Below are 23618 nucleotides of genomic sequence, written 5' to 3' on the forward strand. Positions count from 1 at the left end.
CTTAAACTGGGAATTTATACTAATACGTTGCACAAGTTTTGTTTCTTTGGCTTTCAAGGTAGACTCTCTGCACAGCTTCACATTGTTGACCCCAGTCACCAATTGTATATTTGCATGATCCTCCTAACAGCAATACTCTTCTAGTCAAAATGTCAGTCCTCCTTTTCATGAGCCATCTCTCTATTGTTAGCACTGACAGACAAAGCTTTCTTAGAAGGAACAGCCAAAGATGTACTGTGCATTGTTCTTTAGTCAGTATGTTATTGATGTAGGTATAAGAACTGCACTTGTAAAATCCTGCAATACACAAATACAATGGTTTATAAAATGGGCTTTGTTTAGCAAGTTTTAGAAGTGCACCAATTCTTTAAATACAGTCACATAACAGCTATGCTGCTCAACAGCTGATTTTAAAATAACATGATCCTTAATCCTTTCATAGACAGAGAACTAATTACCTGGGTTTTTTTCCAAATAATCTTCAGCACATGCTAGGTAAAATTCAAGACCATTTTATTGCATTTTGAGAAAGTCTGGCTGCTGTCTGGTATAATAGAAACTCTAAATGAGATTTTTGCTATTTCCTGACATGGATTAGTATCAGTAACTGCAGCTTATAGATGTTGTAAATATATGCATTTATTTTCTTACTTTCCAACTATAGGGAAATATCTGAATGATAGCTCTTAACCACTAACTTTCATGTCAAGCAATGTATCCCTACTGGTGGAAAAAGTCTCATTTTTATTATTCTCTGTTCAAGCAATTTAGTAAGGGTGCAATGTTGTCAGACAAAGAAAAAAACACATTCTCTTAACAGCTAAATATTTGAGTCAAAATTTAGGCAGTCTCTTTTCCATCTGTTAGAAACTCTTTACACACAATTGTAACTTCCACTAAAATGAGACCAAAGTTATCAGAACAACTTGAGTGACCTGACTTTTTAGCACTAGGATGTCCATTTTCCCCACCCCCAAAAGATTGTACAACATATCAAATAAGTTGAATAAGGAACTATCATGATTCATACAGATATGGGAATTGTGGAATAACAAAATAAGAAACTTGAAGTCAGTGCTGTACATCATTTTATTAGGTACAAACTGAATTGAAAGTCATTACATTTAATGATTCCCATTCAAATAGAAGCACTTTTTTGATCAATGGGATGGCTAGAAAAACAAAACCAAACCAAACAGACCTTTCAGAATGGAAAAATACAGAAAACGAAGACTAAAAAGTTATCAGCAAAAATATTAAATGCTACGGAACCTAAGAGGTTGGAGAACTAATCAATATAAGGAGTTGGAGTAGCAGAAAAAAAAACATGTTTTCACAGTAAACTGATGCATTTCTGACCCTGCAGCTAGGGTCCTGGGATTTAGCATGGTCTCTTCTAAATCCTAATTCTTAATCCACTCTAACTGCAGGTTACCACTATACAACACAGCTGTATCCCCACGCAACAAGATGTCCCTATAACACAACTTGAGTAATATCTGCGGCTCTGGAACTACACTGCAAACTGCATTAGCCCTCAGCAATCTGACAAAGTCAGTCCTTTTCATGTACAGCTTATTTTGTAACATGATCACAGACTGATTACTGAATCTCATGCAGGCAGTGAAAATGCAGCCTGAAGGAGCAAAGAAAAGGAGACTGAGCCATTCAAAAAAGATACTTTTAAGACCACAACCTAAGGAAACCACACTGGGAAAAAAAACAATGCAACATATTCCCAAGAACTGTAAACTCAACTCAAAGCTCTTTCAGTGAAGAATATTATAGTCTGGTAAATGCTATGGCAAGGCTAACCTAAAAGCAGTTAGTAAGGACACACGTCTCCTGGATTACAGGTCTTCATTTCGTGAACCCAGAAAGGTATCAGAGACACTAAATCATTCCAAGAAGTCCACTAATATCTACTATGAAAGCAAAACAAATGAAAAATACAGAATTATGGCACAGACAAGTCTTAATTATATAAATAAAGTATACTTGTATGTAAAGCCAGAGAGGTAATGGAATCTCCATCCTTCAAGGTGTTCAAAATAAAGATGAACATGACCCTGAGCCATGGTCTAAGTACCCGTAACTTCAGTACGGGACTGGACTACATCACCTCTGGAGGTCATTTCAAACCTAAATTATTCTGTGATTTATATCTTTTTACAATATGAATGTCAAATCTCTGTGTGTATTTACAAAGCTCCACAGCTTCATCTTAAGAAGGAGAATTAAGGGTGCTTACCTCCCTCCACAGAAAAAATGAAATAGCTGTATTAAGAAAAAATTCAAAGTAAATTAATCTCTTCTAAAAAAATACATAAATTCCCCTGGAATAATGCGTCACTGCTGAACAATTTCTTTAAATGCACCGTTTTTAAAATACACATATAAAGAACATCAATATAACACAATATGTTTTATTTTTTACCTTGTTACTTGTCTAAAAACATATTAATAAAATTAAAAGACATCTATAGACATACAAACTTATCCCCAGAATACTTACCAGCAAAGCTGAATGAACAACTGGCGGGCTGGGATGGTCCAGAAACAGAATAAGACCTGGCAGGCATCCTTGATCCTGAACAATAGCCCGTCTGTTCAATGGGTCAGCTGCTAGATCTCGGAGCTGGTTAACTACAGAGAGTGCATCAGGCTCTTCACTCATAGTAGAATTCATTTTTCCTGCACCATGCATACAAAATACCTGCTGGGGAGGGGTGAGCAGGGAAGAGGGGAAATTAATTACTAATACCACAACATTTATCATCAATTCAAACACATAAAACAAAAGCACAAAGGCACTGATTTGTTACAAGCATAAAAGTATAAAAAAAACCCAAGGACCAGAATTCATGGAACAGGGATGGGATTGATAAGAATGTGGATCTTGACATTTATAAAGTGGAAATCTAAACCTCCTATACAGAGAACAGCTAGGTTTGGTTAATAATATTCTGATTTGTTTCCAGTGTATCATTTCAGACCAATCAGCTTTTACAGCAGTATATTCGTGTGGATTCTTTTCCACTACTTACAAATATTTCCAGGAAATCCATAGTTTCCATACAAGGCACCCTGAAAGTCTATAAACACCCTTCTGTATAAGGATGTGTAAAATTATATATGTATGTTCAGAATATCTTTAGCAATAATCAAATTTTATACAAAAAATAAACCAGAAAACTCAGCGAAAGATGAACACTGTATAAGAACAGTAAGCTTTAATTTGTATCTATATATTAAATGCCACACTCATTCAAAAGCCAAAAGGGTTTCAGAGGCTGAGTTCAAGGTGGTTTTGTCTTTTCACCAGTACCCTCTCAATAACAAGAAAGCAAGCACGTCATGCCTTGCTCCAGTCGAAGTCCAAGTCACCAGATCAGTTTCAAAGGAGACACGTGTTAGCTTGAGAGTATCAGATTCCAGAGTTGTTTAATAAGGAATAACTACTTAAAAGGCAACAAAAGTATAAGTTTACTCAGAGAAAATGTTACATCGTGGTGCAAAAACCTAGATTCCTGCAAAAGAACGATTATGTACCTCTGAAGCTACTAAATGCTAACTGTGGTCCTTGTGTTGCCAGTACCAACTCATGCCATTAACTTTTCCTAAGGCACAAAAGTGTGAGTAAATATGTATTGTTAATTTGTGCTCTCCCATATTTCCCCTGCATAAAAACAAAATTAACTAAATATGTAAGTGGTTACATTCTTTTAGCACAATTTCCCAAACAAATACTATTGTACAAAGTTTTCTGACTGAAGGTGGGCCTTCGGGCAACACAAACTAATCACACTCGTCCAAAAGAACAAACCACAAATATGCATCTTGGTTATGATAATTTCTGACATTTTCACACAGAAAAAAAAATGCTGTTAATCTCCTTCCTTCAGGAAAGGGAGTGCTAATGTGGAGTACATACCAACCATTAGTCTCCAGGCCATTTTTCTTGACTATCACAAGTTCAAAAGAGATCAACTGTGAGATACAGCAGCTCCACCAATAATTTATATTTCCAAAGCAGACAACTCTCAATTAAAATGAAAACCAAACTTCTGTTAAATATTATTAATTACTTTTCATAGTTAGCAAAAGGAACCTATGCAAAACTTTAAAATCAAGGCAGTTGTGGAGCTGATGCTAAAGTGTCTGACTTCTAGTTCTGCGTCTTCAGCACCAGATCATTCCTACAACTCTCTTCACTCTGACCGTCTTCTGCCTTTTTCCTTCTAAACTCCTAAAAAAGCATGAAGCCAAATTTTAACCCCCTCGTATCTCATTAAGCCACATTCATGTTCTCCCCAGACCCTTTTCCCTCTCTCCTCGGCCACAACTGAGGAGAAAATGCCCTTTTCCTTCTCCATCACCTGCAACAACTAATCTTAGGAAAAACAGGACTCCCGGCATTTTTCATGAAAAACCAAACAGTCAAAAAAAACCACCCAAATTACACTCTTTTAAAAGTTTTAAGAAGTTATCTAGAATTTGGTGCCGAAAAGAGAAGTTAGCCAGGTACTGGCTCTTTTCTGCTCTTTCCTTGCAGCTTTAAGATCAAAGCTTAACAAAGCACTGGAGACCTCTCTGTTGGACCCCACCTCCGTTCCGCGTCCTCCAGCGGGAGGCCCGGGAGAGGAGCCGCCACAGCCCCACACCTCCACTGTCACGCTGAGCCGTCCCTAAGTGCCGGATCTGACAGTCCGGCTGCGACAAGGCCCCGAGGCTCAGCTCCCGCGCCTCTCGCCCGGCGAAGGCCCAGCTGGCTGAGGAGAGCTCCAGGACGCGGTTAGGGAGAGAAGGAAAGACCTCAGCCGGTCTCGCCGCCCTCCTCTCAGGGCCATCCCGCCCATCTTCTCCAGCGCTCCCCGCTCTCGCCCGCCGGTGCGGCCCGTTCCCCTCCCAGACCCCGTACCGTTGCAGAAGAGGTCCCCAGCCGAGCAGCTCAGCCCCGTGGCCTCATGGCCCGCGGGGAGACACGGCCTGTGAGGGGCGGCGGAAGGCAGCAAGGCCCGCCGCGCACACACCTTCACCGGGGCCCGCTCTGACCCCAGCACCACCCACCACCTCGCAACCCGATTGGTACAGACCCACCCACACCTCTCCGCCACTCCTGGCGCGCTTTGTTACTGACGACAGTGAGGGCACTGCCGTGCACGCCGGGACTTGTAGTTCAGACCGGGCTGCTGCGCTGCACTTGGGAGGAGGGACGGGTGAACCGCGGACCCTTAAGTCCCTTTAATTAGGGTAATTTGTTCTGTGTCACCACCGGAACTTGAATTTACTGCTCTAGTGTGAAGTAAAACAATAATAAATAAAGCGTAAGGTGAAGCGATACAGTGTAAAATAGACTCGATCCTGCGTGGCAACGCATCACCCAACCCTACTTTGACACCCGAAGCAGGCATCATCCGCATCACGGGGTCAGGGCAGTCCAGTTTATTTAATAGAATCACGTCTGGATTCCAACTGAAGGTTTGCCGTCCCCCCTCCCCAGCTGCAAAGGTTTTCCATTTTCACAGTTTTCCACCCCACTCATCGAGGCTCACTCTTGAGTTTCGGAATGTTGCGATGAAGTTCCCAGCAAAGCCATAGAAGCGGTAAACGCCTCCTCAACAACCCATAAACCAAACTTCAGCGCGGAGAAGCTTTCCCTGACTCCCAGCCACTCCGACGAGCAGCTCCCGCCTCGCACTTTGTAACCAGAGCCGCAGAGCCACCGGCTGTGCTGCAGCCGACACCCGAGCCCCAGAGCACCGTTAGTTAGCGCTGGGGCTCCGGAGTATCAGTAGGAAACGTCCTCCTCCCCGGCCAGGCCCTGAACGCTCCCAACGCCTGCAACTCCCGCGGTTCAGAAGAGCCTACTACAGGTAGGCACACCACTAAAGGGGCGAGGAGGGCCCGGACTGCTTCCCAGCGCCCCCGGACCCAAGCCCACCCGCGACCCTCCGCCGCAACGCGACCAACAGTAATTTCCCCCGGGCGCCATCTTATTGGGGGGGCCGGTCACGTGCCCGGAGGTCACGGCGGCAGCGGGCGGGACGAGCGGTCCCACCCGTCTCCTCCGGGCCCGGTGCTTGCCGGGTAGGTCGTCGCGCCGCAGCCTTGCGGAGGGCGCTCGAGGTCCCGCCCCACGCGACGGCGCCGATCATTGGTCGGGGTGGCTCCAAGGCGGCCGTGGATTGGCTGCCGGGGGCGGGAGGTGGGGGCTGCGGGCCGCTGTGGTAGAAGTGGGTGAGAGAGCGCGGCTGCATCTAGACGGCAGGTGAGGCGATAGCGGGGCGGTGGCCCGTGGGTTTCCCCTTACTCCCGGGCAGCTTCTTGGCGTCGCGCACGATCCCGAGTGTGGGGCGGTGCGTGAGGAGGAGCGCGACCCGGGCCCGGAGGCTGTAGTGTTTAGCAGCGCTCGCTGTGCTTCTCCGGCTCAGCCGGGCCTCCCCAGACCGGACGCCCTGGTGGAATGGAGAAGGGTGTTGATGGGGTGTCCTCCTGTGGGATCTGTCCTCAGGAGCACCTGCGTTGGTGTCGAGGGGAGGTAGGGGTGCTGCTCGGCGGAAAGTAGGTGCAGACTGCTTGGGGCGGCCCCGCTGCTGGCTACTGCCCTGGGGCAGGGCGGCGGAATGGAGCCGCCGCCTCACTGCGAGCGTGGCAGCGCTCAGGGCCCATCCCGGGCAGGTCAAGTGCCGAGCAGTCAGCGAATTTGCGAAGGTGCCGGGATAGAGCCGCCTTTCCAGAAGAGCAGAGCAGCGTGAAAACGGCGTGGGTGTTGGGGTCGAAGCTAACGTTTCTGTGGGCAAGCTGACTGAAACCAGAACCCCCCTTATGTTGCTTTGATAGGAGTGACAGGTCACGGGAAATCATGTAAATAAAAAATAATCCAGAGATATTTTGGAGAAGTTTGAGGAGTTTTTTTTAAGGAGTCTTTAAAACACAGGGTAGGATATAAAGGGGGAAAGAGCTAGTCTTAAGGGTTCTGGTGCTTATTTTCCTGTTCCGTAAACTTATGATGCTTACTTTGTATACCTTTAGTGATGCTGTTGCTGTGCTCAGGTTCTTCTGCAGTTGTCATAAATAAGTAACTTGCTAGATGTTAGGTTTTATTTTGTTTAAGAAGCTGCCCAATTCCAAACACTAAGTGTGGGTAGAGTTTGAATGCTGACATTGACCGTAGTACATTGGTCAGTAGCATCAGCAAGACCTTTACATGCTGTCCTCACACAGCCATGGTTCTCTGTAGCTCTTGTAAAGGCAAAACTCACAAAGACTAAATAATAAGTAATTCAGTCTTCTGATATTCACTGCTTTCTACATGGTAAAGGAAAAAAGAAAGAAGACAACTGAGTTTCCCACACATCAGCTCTAACAGTTCCAGTTAACTGTAGCTGAATCAAAATAATTTTCAGAGAGGTCACGATCATTGTGTGGAGAAACTCAATGTTGCTACAAAGAGAGATTTGGGTGGGTGGAGTCAAACATTTTAAATGCTTTTTCAGACAACTATACCATTTTGTTAATAAAATTTGCATGCTCTTGTTTCTCAAAGATGTAGCAGAAGGATTTGCATTCACAGCAATGACTAGGGAGATCTCTTATGTCTGGCAGGAAAGTGTAGGTGTATGATTATGCCTGTATAGTATAATACTGTATGGTTTAGAGATGTTGAAGGATTTCACTTAACCTCTCCATGGTATCATTGCACCATATAGGCATAATCTCTGCTGAGCAAAAGCTTTTGATTAAACTACTGTTGAAACGTGGGTTTTTTTGTTCTCTGTTATTAGTTGGCAAGATATGATACATGGGTAAGATGTAATATGGTTTTGCACTTTGAAGTGTATATGATTGGGCTACATATTAAAGAAAGCTTTAGCTACTCCTATTGCAAGTATGTATTATTTTCAATTCATAGATGTCACTAGATGCTTTAGATTTCATGCCGATAGCAGTTTAGATAAGCCCTTGATTGTCTCAGTAGTATTCACTGATTCTTTGTGTATCTTTCCAAACAGGTGGTTCTGAAAGTAGTACAACGCTTTGTTATTTGTATCTTCTAAGCAAGAAAATAGACCTCTGTATTTGTCTGTGTGACCTCTGCCAGAAACTCAGTTACTTATAAATGGTGTGTGTTGATCTGGGAGGGGGCCTAGTCCTTTATCAGAAGATTCTTCTTGTGTGTTTGGCTTGCTGTTGCTGTGATAACTTTTTGTTTGCTTTATCTTTCTTTATTCTTTAATATGTTTCGTTATGGATATAATTTCATGAGATGAGCTTGGGTCATGTGTGAGTACTAAAGACTGTGAAGATATGCATGCCCTAGTTTCCTGCTAAAATAAGGAGGAACCTGCTCTCTTTTTTTGTGTGTGATTTTTGATGTGGATGGTATTCCTTTGAAAACATGTTGCTTTGAAAGTTTTGTTCTTGTTATACTTACCCTTTCAATTTAGAGACCAGACCTTTCGCTTTTTTGGATTTCATGCATTTGGTTATGCTCTGCTGCATCAAGCCCATCAAGTAATTCTCTTTTATTTTTGTGTGGACCTTACATGAATGAGAGAAACTTCAGTAAGAAAAAATATGAATATAATTTCTTTTTAAGGGCAAGAACTCATACTTTGAAAGAGACAAATACAACATTGGAAAATACTCATACAAGACTTTTCATTTGAAGGCAGCTGCATCTGATTTTTCTTTCTTTTCATCTTTTATGTGTAGGACTCATTAGAAAGCCAAGCATAGGACTCCATTTCATATTAACTGAGTGATAAGCCTTGTGTATACAGTCTCCAGAGCCTTTATATTTATTTACTGAACATTTTGTAATTTATGAGTGATATTATCTCTCAGCTTTGTAGATATTTGTTATGACAGTATTGAATGAAAGCTGCAAAAGTGATCGGGAAAAGTAGGGGCATAAGAGAATTCAAGGAGGCTGAAGTGAGAATCCCGACACTCAGAAATGTAGACCTCATTACTGAACCAAGGAATTCCTACATGCGTCTGTATCAGAAAGTTCTTCAGCATTGCTAATTTCTATGTAAGCAGAGTTTTATAAATGAGGAATCGATGGAATTCTAACCCCCACAGGCCTTATGTAATAAAATGCAATTCTTTGAGTAATTACTCTTCTGACCTCTTTTGGTAATCTTGCCTGTGACTACTGCTTACTGTTACAACAGTTTTGCTTAAGGACAACAGAAGGACCATGTTTTATAGCAGTATTATCATCATTCAGGGCGTTCTACTGTAGTAATTGGGTTGTGGAAACATTATAGGAAATAAAGTACTACTGTTCTTTAGATAGCATAAAGAAGATAGGGTAAATAAAACAATCATTATTTTAAAAGAAGGATTATTCTAGTTTACTAAAAGCAATAAACAAGTAATTCCTGCTGCTGAGATTGGCATGTATACAGAGCACAAGAGAGAAAATTGCTAAGATTTTCTTCCTTGCCATCCAGCAGTTTCTTTTGGAATGAACCCTTTCTGTTCTTGACATGTAAAATAATTGTGAAAAAACTTGAGATTTATGAAGAAAGGTATAGTAAAATATAGGCTGGAAGAAATGGGTGTAAAGTTTGTCTAGGTATAATTCTGGAAAACTAACAGATTCATAAACATATTTATATACATGGAAGCATTATCTTCTTTGGTCTCCTTTTAGATAGCAAATTAGCTGGAGGTTGTTAAAATATGGTAGTTTTCATTACTGGCAAGAACTAAGGAGACTAATCCAGGAACTGGGTGGTACTCTGCCCTCTTACACACTGATTTCGGTCCCTTTCTTCTGCAAAAGCAGAGAGGAGGTCATTGGCAAGAGCCAAGGAGTTGATGACCCCAGTCTTAGGTACTGTAGGCTACAGAAGAAACAATGATTTATGATGCGAACTATAAACGATCATTTTACCAAATTAGTTGTTTTGTAGGATGAATGCTCTTCTGTGTTCAGTCTTCAAAGTCCTGGAATTATAAAAGGTCACCTGAATGCTTTAGGGCAGGATAAATATTTTGGACTATTGCCAGTGGTTTGTGTCGTCATGCTCCTTTTCTTCCTGGCTCTCTTGGATCTTGTTGAACAAGTTTCTAAAAGCAGTCAGTAATATTGCAGAAATTGTTTTGGCTAATTTCTGAGCTCTTCAAGGTGAATTTCATTAGACGCTGTTGTCCTAGATGCTTATAACTTTTCAGAGTTGTTTATAACCCATTCTAACATCTGTCTGTCTTTTCTACCATCTTCAAGTGAAAACACAGAATATACTGAATGTCTGTATCACTCATTGCTTTCTCTTCTGTTACACTGTGGTTGTATCTCTTGTCTCCTGCTTACTCCTAATACATTTGTAGGAGTCTTTCATTTATGCTTCTAAGTTGGAACCCATTTTGTACCATAGCCTTTTTTAACTTACACTTCATATTTATACTATTCTGTCAACCCAGTATTATGCCTTTTTTTTTTCCTGCATCTGCATTTGTGTCTTTAATTGGTTATCTTGTCAATTTTATGTGTCATTGCTTTACCTCTTGCCTCTCACAGTTTATAGACCTGCTCTGATTTCCTCAGAGGAAGTTGTAACAGTCTCTTTTCACTTCTGTCCAAATTGTCTCTGTTATTAAAGACTCAGTCTTCCCAGTTGATCAGAAACAAAATAATACCTTTTCTTAGCTTCCTGAAACAAAACCTGACTGACTGGGGATTTTTAAACTCACAACCTGGCAATTTGTTGGAAGAGTGCAATGTATCAGAATACAATCCTTGCTTTATAGTTCTATCACTCACCTTTACCAGCCAGTCCTGTCCTTGTGATTGCTCAGTAATACAGCTCTACCTTTATTCCTCTTTTGTTTGAATGTCTAAACATGGCTTTCATTTTTCTTCTGTTTGATTTCCACACTACATGTTCAACAAGTCTGGACTTTGAAATGAGGCGGAGTGCATCACATGCATCACACTTTTGTAACAATCTCCCTGTTTTAAAGGAGCATTCCTGTCTCTCTTAAATCACTGCATGTTTACAGTGCCAGATATGATGCCAAATCTAGTATGGGGCATGTAAAAAGACTTGTGTTCTTCCTGTTTTAAAAACACAGCAGGTGTAACGTGGTGTATACAGGTGTAACGTGTATACAGTAGTTTCGCTAAGAGAAGAACAACAGATGTGTAAAGAAAAAATAGATCAAGTAGATGGTAATGCTTCCCTAACAGACTTTTCCAGTTTTCCATGAAGTCCATTACTTATTTATTCTGTACAACTGTAGCTTACATTCATGCACTTGGTAGGTAGCCCATTACTCTTCCCTACTGTTGTTCTTATAACAATTGCAGTTTCTATTCTAGTCATGGTGGTTGGTTGATTTACTATTTCTTAAATTCTTCTTGTTGTTGTTATGATTATTGTTATTGTTATTCTCTTACATTTTCATTAGTCCTCATTTAGCTGATAGATTTAGTGATAGTTTCTTCCTAGTTTATTCATAAACAAAGGAAAGTCCTGTTAGGAAATGTCTTTTACTTTATGTGGTGATGAGAAACTAATATCAACTGTCCGGTTTTTTTTTTTGTTGTTTGTTTGTTTGTTTGTTTGTTTTTTTAAGCCTGTCTTAAAAAAAGATGACAGTAGGGTTGCTCTGTTCCTGCCAAGTTTCCACAAGAAGCAGGTTATTACTAAGGAACTGTCAACTGTTGAAAAAAACATTTGCAATGGAAACAGTGATGGTTTAACTGTAATGCTTGTGGGCACTTTCAAACAGCATAGCTTTTCCATCTCCTGACTTTCAAACTTCCTGAGTTCCAGTTCCTTGCTGCTACCTTGCTTTAGTCATCACTGTCCATGTATATATGTATATAGTAGCTTCAGCGACAGTGTTGTTCATACTACAAGTGTGTTGCTCAGAGTTGTTTACCAGAGTGTTGTTTCTAGCCTGATACAAAAAACAAATGTAAACCTAAATCTGTGGCTTCCTTTTTGGTTTTGGTGGCATACATTTCTCAGGGGCATCTAAGTTATGACTGGTGTAGAACACAGTTAAAGAAAACCTACACTATTTTCACTAGAGGAGCAATAAAACCATCTTGATTTAAGTGAATGGTAGCACATATAAATAGAATTTGAAATCTGTCCAACTTTATAAATTGCTTGAATATTTTCAGGTCCCACATCTATGCTATTTCCTGTCACTTTCTTGCATTAGTCATTTTTTCCATGTTTTCTTTCTCTCCTCACTAGTGGGAAAAGGGAGGGAACAACAAAGTTGTCACAGAATGTGATTGAAGAGAGGTGATCAGATTCTGTAGCTTGTTCCTGCATAGAAGTGGTTTAGATAGTAGTACAGCCCTTTAATCTTGGTGCTCATAGGGTTCAGTGCTCACTTAGAGTTGAACACGATCATCTGCCCAAGCTCAAGTGAGCAATCATTTTCCCAGCTTTTTAATCATTAACATTGCATCAGCTTTGATTTCTTAAAAATAACACTACTAAAAAAATCTGTCACCCGTATTAAGTGCCTTCTGAATGCCTTTGCTTTGCAGTACTAGGAATTGCTGTCACCTAACATGTCTTGTTATCAGTAACTGTTTCTAAAGCTTGCTTTTTTTAGGAACACATGTAGCAATTTACTTCTGTATGTGTTCCACAACATGCATCTAAAATTCTTACATTTCTCCTTTCAGAAGTACTATGGAACCTCTGCAGCCGTGTAGGTTTGGAAGGCTTAAATCCAAGTTTGGAAAGGCTTTTTCCATTCCAGATGATTTGCTGGCTTAAGCGCTTAATTAGGATGGCTTTTGAGCAAGTTGGATTAAACATGGACTCGGTAAGTGTTTCAAACTTGCTTCATGTTTTTAGAAAATCAAGTATAGAAAGCACTTCATGTGTTTTAGTTTTTGCCTATCTGTTCCAACAGAACACTTTAAGTATACTCAATACTTGTATGATTCTACATTGCTGAAAAAGTATGAAGTTTACTTCTTGGACACTGAAGTATTGAGTAAAATATGTGTTAAAAATACCACACAGTTCCTTCCAGCTCTAATAACAACCTGTTTATTTTGTAAACACTGCTTTTCATGCTGGACTTCTATGTGGGTTTTGAAGCCGAAGGAAAATCTTCAACTGATTTTTTTAAGTGATGTTAATTTTGAAATAATCTTCTGTCTTTGCTCGTACCTTGGAGATATGAAAATAGTGAAACAGAAGAATGTGCATGCATAGCTATCCTATTGGAGAAAGGTGTATATGGAGGTTTTTTTGAATGCTTAGCAGAGAGAGATAGGGAGAGAGATCTGCTACACATCAACTCTTTTGTCACTGGAACGTTTATTTTGAGTACAAGTATTGACTTAAGTGCAGTAATCCCCTATAAGTTGTTGAAATACTTTAATGTTTTAACAGTGGGGAAATCCTTAACAGCCATGTGCAGTACTTAGAAAGGCAATTCTTACTCTGGGTTACTGTGGTAGAACCTTTTATCAGTCTTGGGAATCTATGGAGAGCAAAATACGCTGTAAAATCAAATTACCAGCAAGTCTGTACTTTAGGATTTTATTCCAACTTTGGTCTGAGTTTTCATGCAGTGTAACTTTGAAAATTCAAAGTATGAGAATATGCTAGACTACCACGGGTGTTGCTGTGGTCATTGTCAGCACCATCTTTCAGCCTAAATGGGGTGCAGAGAGGCCAATTTTAGATATGTTTACCCCGCATTCCCTGTATCTATCAAGATTGTGATAATGCAGTTGCATTTCTAAATGTCAGCTGCTCTGGACAACAGCAGAACACTGATGCAATAAGAGTGTATGACTAAATAGTATTTTGCAGACTTGCTCTGCCAGTGCTTCAAGTCAACAAGAGCTTGTGTGAATTTGGGTAGAGCAGTGCTGGCAGTCATTAGCTCAGCTGAGCAGTGTGCTGACTTTGTGTACCTTGTGGCACAGCTTGCATGCAGTTTTCTGAAAGCATTGTCCCAGCATATCTTGAATTACCAAAATTGAGTCATTAGAAGTTTTGGTGCACCAAACCACTGTTGTTGAAAAACCTCAAGGGCATTTGTGCACCCAGTATTTTTGAGGACCTGTATGCTTGTAACATCTTGTCTGTCGTCTGAGGAATCTCTAAACAAGTTATGCCACTTCTTAAAATGCACTGCACTTATGTTGGTAATAAAGCATGTAATGTAGGCTCTTTTGCTGTTGTGGAAGTATGTCTGTAATTAATTAAGCCTTCCCTTGACTAGTAGTATTTTTTTCCAGTGCAACATCTCTTTGAGGCTATCACCAACAGTTCTGCTTGTAACATTAGAATCTGTTGTAAATAGTGAGGCTTCATTACTGCAGTACTGTTTGTGTGTGACTTTTTCTTGAAGGCTACTGATCTACCTGCTATTTGCTCAGACATAATGACAAACAGTAATGTGACAGTCACAAATGAGATCTGTCTTTGAGGCATCCGGAATAAAGAATCAGTAGAGTATTCTGCATTGAAATAAATTGTGTTCAAAGTTAGCAGCATATTAAGCAAGAGAATGTATGTTTCACAGGATGGAAAAAATGGGTCAAAGTTGCAGCTCTGATGTGTAGATCTAGCACAGCGTATTGTGCAGCGCACGTTTATTTTGTCAAAATTTATACATTCCAATTGTTTGAAAATAGGCAAAAAAATTGTGTGAAGTTTCTGAGTTAATATAATCTGTGGCTAAATACTATGGAATGTAGATTTTTCCTTTTTAATAGACCTTTCAAAAATTAAGAGTGATCTTTGGTTAGTACATCAAAATGCTATTCTGCTGTGTGTTGTGAAACTCCCACAGCTGCACTGCACTGCACGGGCAATACTGCCACGCCAGATGAGGGTTGTTTCTGCGTTAATAGCCTGGATTTTACTTTGTTGGGCAAGGAGATCTTGAATTTTCCTAAAGGTGTGAGCCTTTAAAATCTGAGGTCTGAGGAGTAAATTCATATCTACAGCCATAAGTAAGCACTGACCGAGTATTTTAATTGCCATACAGTGTTCCAGTTGTTTACTAACAACATCCTCTGTTAGAGTTTTCGTGCTATTCTTTTTCTTTGTATTGCTTATGTTGCCTTTCCCTGTGTTGAAATCTTTCCCACTTCTCTCCATTTTGTTTTGGTTTTGTTATTTCATTTTGGTTTATTGTTATGTTTGGTTAGTTCATTTTGTTGGTTGTGTGTTGTTTTTTTATTTTCCTTCTCTTCTGGCTCATTTTGTAGTATTCTCCTAGGATTAAAGTCTGTTTTTATTTCATACAACTATGACAAATAGTAGAGCAAACATTGCCATCATTCAGAACAACACATGAAAGCAAATTCAATCTCTATTGAAATAAAATAGAAGAAATCCGAATTGTAGTTAAAAGACTTCTGATGAAGCCAGGTGTGTTGGGGTGTTGTGGGCAATTTTATCTATTTTTTAGGACAAAGCTTCGTTCTTATAGAATTATTTTCCCCCTTTTACTTTCCTTTGTTCTTTAATTACAGAGTTACATTTTCAAGCTTAAGTTAGCTGTTAGTCATTTTTATTAAGTCTGGTAGATACTATTCCTGCGTTAGAAGAGCTCACAATTAAAAAAAAAGAAAGGTAGTTTGGGAAATGTAAACTTTATGATTTTTCATGATTGAGTGGATTTTCTTGAAACCTCTTAAAAAGAGGTGTGTCACCCCATGCAGATTCTTCATTGTCTTGAAGATGGACAAATGCTTTTGAAGATGCTTCCAGCTCTTGAATCCTTCTGTGTTACCTGATTTATTGCTTTGAATTTAAACTTAAAGCAAAGGCTGTCTTGAACTTAAACAGCCATAGCCATGTTGTGATGACAAAACAAAATTTTGTGCCAATTCAGGTATAGAATGTAAGGAGTTCACCGATACAAATTCCAGTGTATGTATATTATATAAGAAGGACATGGAGCTGTTGGAGCAAGTCCAGGGTAGGGCCACAAGGATGATCGGGGGCTGGAGCACCTCCCATATAAAAACAGGCTGAGGATGTTGAAACTGTTCAGCCTGGAGTAGAAGAGGCTGTGTGGAGACCTCATAGCAGCCTTGTAGTATCTGAAAGGGGCTTACAAGGATGCTGGGAAGGGACTCTTCGTCAGGGACTGTACTGATAAGACAAGGGGTAATGGGTTCAAACTTGAACAGAGGAAGTTTAGATTTAGAGGAAGTTTAGATGGTTTTAGGTAGTGAGGCACTGGAATGGGTTGCCCAAGGAAGTTGTGGCTACCCCATCCCTAGCAGTGTTCAAGGCCAGGTTGGATGGGGCTTTGAACAACCTGGTTTAGTGTGAGGTGTCCTTGCTGTGGCAGGGGGGTTGGAACGAGATGATCTTAACGTCCTTTTCAGCCCAAACCATTCTATGATTCTATGACTATATACTAGCATGAAAGGAATAACTTTAAATATGGTTAGCACAAACATACTGTGGAAGAATAAGGGAAAACTATTCCAATATGGTATAAAAATCAGTTCTCTAACAACTGGCTTATTTTTCCTTCCATTCAGGTGCTTTGGTCAAGCAAGCCTTATGGTTCGTCTCGAAGTATCGTAAGAAAAATTGGCACAAACCTCTCTCTTATACAATGTCCAAGAGTTCAGTTTCAGGTAAGTGTTCTCAGAAATTTAGAATACATGTTTCACTATACTGATAAAAGGATTTGCTCTTGTGTCAAACGCGGTTCATTTAAGTAAATTACTAGAGGGTTTGTAAAATCAGACTGTAATGAACCAGGTACAGAGATGAGTTGGCTTACTTCAGTTCACTTTTTAACTTCTGTACTGCCTAAAACCTGAATCCATGTTGCTGTAATACACATAATGAAACTTGAAACAATTTTTTTTTCTTAAGAAAATTGGAACTTCTAAAATGAGGCAGTACAGTATTGAAAAGTTATTATTGGAAAAATAGATTAATAAAAGAGAAAAATGTTTGAAACATTTGTATCAAAAGTACTCACAAGTACTTACAAGTTAAGCTTAAGAGGCATGTAAAGATGAACAGTGTTACTTAAATATTTTGGGAAAATAAACAACTTTATCAGAAAGCAAAACATTAGTAAGAGAGAACATGAGGACTGTGTTTGCTTTTGTTGTAGGTACAAGGCTAATTCTGTATAGGTGAAAGGGGAACATCAATTGTGTGCAGCTTTCTGACTTGTTTGCTTTCGACTTCAACTACATTTAGTGGGAGGCTAAAGAGTGAGGGTAAAAGCTTAAGGAGGAGAAAACCCTTGCTTTTTTTTAACAAGTCTTTCAGGAACAGATGGGAAAGTGGAAGCTGTTACACATAATCTCTTCTACTCTGTGTGTTAGGAATAGGAGATGGCTATAGAAATGGAGAAATTTAGTGTTTGAAACTCAAGCTGAGTTTGAGTTGGGTCAGACAAGGGAGGGCAACATGAAGACGGATGATGGGAATCATCACCTGCACTAAGACAAGGTGGTTTTCTTGCAGCCAGATTTTTCACTGTTTATTTTCTTTATCCTGTATGAAATATGTGAACAATATTTAGACTTGAAATTATAGTAGCGAATCAGATAGTTCACATTACCATAGAAGCCCTTTTGGTGTCACAGTAAGAGCCATGCTAATATTTTGCCTCTCTTAAATAATCACATTGAGAAATTAGGGGGATAACCACCTCCCACTACTAGTGACTTGGTGAAACTGAAAGCATAAACATACATTGTGGGAGTGAGCATTTCTGCAGGTGAGGACAACAAAATGACATGCTGGATTTAAACTTTTGGATATATGATTAATGGTAGTTATGCCAGCAATAAGGCGCCATGTGCCTAAGATTTGAAAAGAAGTGAAGTCCTCCTGTAATGTGTCTGATTTTCTGTATTGTAAAGGTAATACAAAGGAAGATGATGCTCATTTGCAGGTAGTTAGCCAAATACTGCCTTCTCTTAATATGGTACACAAATAAGACATTTCTGGTTAATTTTCTTGCAAAGATGTATCTGGGGAATCTGTTCCTCTGTATTTTTAGTATTGAAATAAAAATATGTTTTCATCTGAATTCTGTTAGAATAAATAAAATACTTGCTTTTCTTTCCTCTTGAAGAGACATTCAGTCAGTTTTGCATAGATTTTGTGCACACAAAGTATAAACATTAATCTTCTGTTAAATTAAAAGATCCCAAAAATAGAAGTACAGTTGTCAGGTTTGATTTGAATTAGAAATGTGAATTTCAAAACTTGAGCCTTGAAACACACTAGAATTCATATGGTTTATGCGGGCTTTCAACTGGTTTAATATATAAACTGCTGAACATGTGAAAGTGTGATGCTAACATCTGTTTCTTTTGTCTTTATCTCAGCGTTAAGATTCTATAGTCAAGTTCAATACTGCTCTCGATCGTTTTTATGCTGTTGCAACTGATGCTTTCCTATAGCTGTCTCTTCCTCTCTCTTTCTTGCCAGCTTTAGCTATATTATGAAAGGACCATGCACTGAACGTTGCTGTAAGTCACTTTATTTAAAAAACAAAGCAAAACTTACTTGCCTCATCTGAGGGTGCATGTCTATAAACAATGTTTCTAACTTTATCTAAGAGCCACTAACTTCTCACACATACTCATTTTCCTCATGATAAATCAATAAAAGATATTGAAAGAGTATCTCTGTTACCTTCATTCTTTCTCCTCCTCTGGCATGCTTTTCGTTCAGCTAGTCTGGAAGAAAAAAATAGTGGCCTAACATTTTGATTTTTGAGTTCTATTGACTGTTGTAGTATCCGTCTATGGCTTTTGCCAGTCAACATTTAAATTAACTACTAAATGCTGCTTATGTATCCAGTAAGCGTTGACAGAGCTTACCTTCTGTATTCTACATGGCATAAACCAATGAAAATGGCTCATACCATTCTTTTGTATGTCATATTTTTTAGGTTTATCTGTAGTCTGTACGAGAAAATAAACCTACTAATACAGCCTAGGTAAATTCAACCAAACATACAATAGTGTAACTCAAGATAGTATCCTTCAGCTATAGCATCTCCTGTCTAGTCCTGTGCTTCTCTGATTGAAACCTGTTAACTCAATAGAAGTCTCCCAAGGAATTGCTGGGCATGTAGCAAACATCAGAATTTACTGGGCTAGTTTTAAAAATCATTGCAAGTTTGTCTTGAAGAAGTATTTCCAAATGTTTAATATCAAACTGTATCAGTAATTTGAAATTAGAGCTTTTATTCTATCCTTAAATGTATAAAAATGTTTGTTCAACTTTCTACTTCTGATAGCAAACAAAAAGTAGGCACCCTACTTCGGCAGCCTCCTAAGTAGTGTTTCCGTAGTGTAGTGGTTATCACATTCACCGAACACACAAAAGGTCCCTAGATCAAAACCAGACAGAAACATTGGTGAGGCTGACTCTTTCTTTGGGAGTTGGGCTCAATGATTCTTTATGGGTCCCTTCCAGCTTGGGATGTTGCACAATATCAACTAAAACAGTACCGTATGTGTAGTCTTTTCTTCAGAAATTTGTAATAGTTCTGAAACCCACCTCTGTGTGTGCAGCACACTAAAATAGGCAAAAAAAGCCCATGAAGGAAAAATAAGGAGAAGCAACTATGCGGTTTCCAGAGAAAGAAAAGGAGACTAATTTCACTATTTCATTCAGTTCCTGCCATCCAGTAGACTTGGCCTCTGTTTTCAGTTCCCTTTCAGGTGCTGGCAAAGCAGTTCTCCAGGTTTTCCTCAGCTGAGGTTGGCTGGAGGAATAGGGTAGTCAGAGTTGTTTAAGCATCATTCTAAAGACAAGCAAATGTTTTAAGAGATGGGTGTTGGCTTTTTGATCTTTAAATCAAAGTAAAAATCTGGCATTAACTTGAAATTGAAACTCCACTGCTGTGGAAGGCCTTGTTGTCTTTAGGCATAGAGAAAAGAAACATCTGTATATGGGGTAACAAGCAGATTCTGTTTACATATAAATACAAATGAAAAAGGAAGAAGAACCTTGCATCACAATGTAACAGAAGGTTTGCTACTAAATGTTGGATTAGAAGTTATTTATCTCACAGTGCAGGAAACCTGGCAGTGAGAAATGCATTCCTTACTGTTGATTTATAAAATAATTTTTGATGCAAGTATGTGTAGTGCCTTTGTTTAAATGTGGCTTCAGCTTTTCCATGGTAATAGTTCCTCATGTGGCCATTGCCATCAGGAAAATCTCTATCACCTGCAAGAAGTGGTTAATGTCTTGCAGATATTTTCCATTGCCATTAACATGAATACAGATGCTGTGGTCATGACATTTATTTTTATTCTAAAAAGAAGAAAGCCAAGGAAACCTCAAACAATGACAACCCTAACATGCAATATAGTATTCTCTAGACTGTTTTAAAGAGAGGCAGACTGTGATAGTATTAGGCACAACTGTTAATGTGATAAACGTATTACCATCTGTGCTGATGCTACCTGGAAAAAACCCTGTTGTTTCCAAATGATCTGATGGTGCCAATATACACTCCTGGGAGCTGTGATAAAGGCTCACATACAAGTTGTGAGAGTGTGAGGTGAAGATGACTAATCTTAATTTCCAAAGCTGTTCGTAACAATTCCTGGGGAAAAAACAACCCCAAACCTACAACTTCTATGTTTCTGGTACTTGTGTATCAAAGGCTACAACCAAAATATCTGTGGATGTTCTTCAGAAATGGTTTCACCTCAGTCCAGGCTGCAGTCCTACTACAATAGCTCTGCTACAAATTCAGATTAATGCTAACATTTCATAGTTGCTTCTACGTAATAGTTTTTTCTTACAGAGGTGAGTTGCCTTGAAAATTGACCTAATTGCTAACAGGCTGGATCCAAACTGTCTTTACGGACCGTTTGGTACATACTACCACCATCTTTGTCAGTATTAGTAGCTTCTTAGCCACTACCAGCAGCAGGCAGCAGTTGAACAGCTGCAGTGACTCATGTGCAAGTTTGGCTTGTGGATTATATGTAATGCAAGCAAAAATGGTGGCACAGTTGCATCAGAGATAAGTAACTCCAGGTGACAGACTGAGCAGAAGAAATTACTGAAAGATGTTTCTTCTTCTTAGCAGTTACATCTGCCAAGATACTGAGTCCAGTGACTGGGTGCACATGCCCTTGTTTGATCCAGGGAAGCAGCTAGTATTTCAAAGTAGGTTTGAAACTATTTTGTGTAGCTGGAGCTATGGAGCATGTGTTGATGGTCCAAACGATTTTTCAGATCTCCATTCAGGCCACTTAACTGTAAATCCAAGAAAGGTTCCAGTCTCTGGAGCCTTGCTCACCTTTGGCTTCGCATGGCTCTAAAGCTAATGGCAGAATTATGCTGGAAAATGGTCACTTTGTTCAGCATGCTATAAATAAGATTGATAGCAAATAGTGTGTTCTGTTATGATTGCATTCTGCCTCTCACTCAAAGTCTTTGTGATTACTGAGCTAGTAGAAATGGCTTTTTTCTTCTTATTTCTTCTTTCTCCCTGTGTAATGTACACACTTTTGTTCTTGTACAGAAATTCTGGGAGTTGTAGGAAAAGGGAAACACACTTCAACAGCATTTCACTTTCAAAATAATACTGCATCAGAGCAAAAGACTTCAAAAGTACCAGTAGCCCTAGTATCTTTTTTAACTGGTGGACATGAATATAGTTGAAAATGTATTATTTGAGTTAATATAGCAACTTACTTGAGAACGTTGGTGTTTGTGTTTAAGATAACCATTTGCACTGGATTTTCAGTACTGTCATGTGATAGTGTAAGTAGTTAGCTTACACTAAGCTAACTAGTGTACACTTAGTGGGCCTCTGTAAAGTGTTCAGCAGACTAAATGAGTAGTTTTAAGTCAGTGGTTCCAGACCAAGCCCACGACAGAAATAAATGTGCTAAGTCTACATACATCTGTGTTTTGTGCATGTATGTGTTAGTAGTTACATGTAGCCCGACTAAAAGCATTGGGTAAAATAACTGACTTAGCTGGGAATAGTGACTCTAAAACCTTCAATCTTGTCTTTAAAATTTAGCTTACTCCTCATGTCGTAGAAGGAGACCATTCTCATCAGCCTAGAGAAGATGCAGTGGCTTCCTTTGCAGATGTGGGATGGGTTGCTCGAGAAGAAGGTGAACTCTCTACAAGGCTCAGGTATGCTCCTTAAATCTTCTCTTGGAACTTCTGAACTGAGAGGAGGAAATCTAGCTTCTCTCCAGTGAGTATCTACTGTGCATTGCAATTAATGGAGGGCAGTTGATTGCTGGGAGAGAGAGAAGAGTGATAGAAAAGGTAGGGTCTGGAGAAGAAGTAGAGGTTAGACTAATAGGATTATAAATGAAAGACTGGCTTGAGACCATAGAGGAGATTGGCTTTATACAAGGAAAACTGTGGTTTTTATTTACTTGTTTATTGTGAAGAATTGCATGTGACAGCTTCAAGCAGCCTTGTCCCCAGAAAAATATCTGCTGTGGTATGGCACAGTTGCTAACACTGCTGCTCCAATTCTCCTGAGGTTTACATTAATATGGGGTGATGTACTGTTCAGCTTCCTAATGAGCAGCAGTGGTCATTGTGACATCCAGTAACTGGCACGTTGTTTTTCGCCTTTCTGGTTAAGGCTCTGCAGTCTGCTAAAGACAATTATGAAATTACAGTTTATGTTTCATCTTTAATCTTCATAAGGAAAAGTGGCAGGGAAGCATTTGAGCACCTGTGTCCAGAATGATGGGATAGGTACTGTTGTATTGGACCAGGAGTACTACATAGCACTGTAACTGCATGAAACGGGTTGGCTGAAGTGATGAAGTTCTCTATTCCAGCCTACCCAAATTGCTGTTCTGACTAGCCAGAAGCAAAGGTACAGTTCTGCAGTGCAGAGCAAGTTTTCCTTCTAAACAAACTAACCTTCCAGAGAAAGTCACAGACTGTTGGCTTCAGAGATTACTGCAGGATACTCTTCTTAATTTAATAACACAAAATAGGTTAGTAATGACCTAGCTGCCCTCTAACATGACTTGCCATAATGAAGCTTTGAATAACATACATTCTGACATTGCCACATTAATTTCACAGACTCAGAGGGGAGTCACAGAAATCAATGCTTGTTTGGGAAATGCTGTTTGTAAAGTATTTGATGTGAAGGAAATTAACTGGCCAATACTACTTTTGTTTGCACAGAAACACTTTGTTTGCAGATTGAACTGTAAAGCTATTATGTTTAATGGAGACAACAGGGAGAATAGCTCTTTGGTGCTTCAAAGAACCTATTATGAAAGATGTAGGACTTGCATATTTGCTGAGACGTCTGCATGTGAAGGAGGGAAGGGGGACAGATGGATGTGGGATGGGACTAAAATAATCCTGCAGATATATAGCGACCTTAAGGCAAACAGCTTATAATGGAGCATGGTAAGTGAATTACTTAGCAAATATGAGTATTTCAATGTGCACTGTTTATTACATCTGTGCACACTATTATGTAGAGGAGCTCGTATGCATTAGGTGTTTTCCAGGAATCTGAAAGTCTCTGTTTCGTCAAGATCACACAGGTGTTACTGTTAAATATATATTCAGTGTATAATGCAGTAAACACTGTTGCAGACATAGGGTTTTTTTCTGCAAAGGCAGTTTTATAGA

General features: G+C 39.6%; 2 protein-coding genes across 9 annotated transcripts in view; one reads left to right on the forward strand and one right to left on the reverse strand.

The window, feature by feature from the left end:
* ARMC1 (armadillo repeat containing 1) overlaps nucleotides 1-5056 on the reverse strand; it is a 30172-nt gene extending 25116 nt beyond the window's left edge. For 3 of the 6 annotated variants that reach the window (XM_080610152.1, XM_080610153.1, XM_080610148.1), the window contains exons 1-2: nucleotides 4608-5056; nucleotides 2516-2719 (exon numbers count right to left, since the gene is read on the reverse strand). In XM_080610152.1, coding sequence (XP_080466278.1) covers nucleotides 2516-2707 — 192 coding nt within the window. In that variant the 5' untranslated portion in view covers nucleotides 2708-2719; nucleotides 4608-5056. The remainder of the gene's footprint in view (nucleotides 1-2515; nucleotides 2720-4607) is intronic. The other 3 variants (XM_080610151.1, XM_080610149.1, XM_080610150.1) reach the window with 3 other exon arrangements.
* A 135-nt stretch (nucleotides 5057-5191) lies between these two features.
* The window catches only part of MTFR1 (mitochondrial fission regulator 1), a 29437-nt gene continuing 11010 nt past the window's right edge, over nucleotides 5192-23618 (forward strand). For 2 of the 3 annotated variants that reach the window (XM_080610145.1, XM_080610147.1), the window contains exons 1-4: nucleotides 5192-6271; nucleotides 12671-12813; nucleotides 16517-16615; nucleotides 22015-22133. In XM_080610145.1, the coding sequence (XP_080466271.1) occupies nucleotides 12748-12813; nucleotides 16517-16615; nucleotides 22015-22133 (284 nt within the window). In that variant the 5' untranslated portion in view covers nucleotides 5192-6271; nucleotides 12671-12747. The remainder of the gene's footprint in view (nucleotides 6272-12670; nucleotides 12814-16516; nucleotides 16616-22014; nucleotides 22134-23618) is intronic. The other variant, XM_080610146.1, reaches the window with a different exon arrangement.

Source organism: Psittacula echo (assembly GCF_963264785.1).
Source record: "Psittacula echo genome assembly, chromosome: 2".
NCBI classification, from domain to species: Eukaryota; Metazoa; Chordata; class Aves; order Psittaciformes; family Psittacidae; genus Psittacula; species Psittacula echo.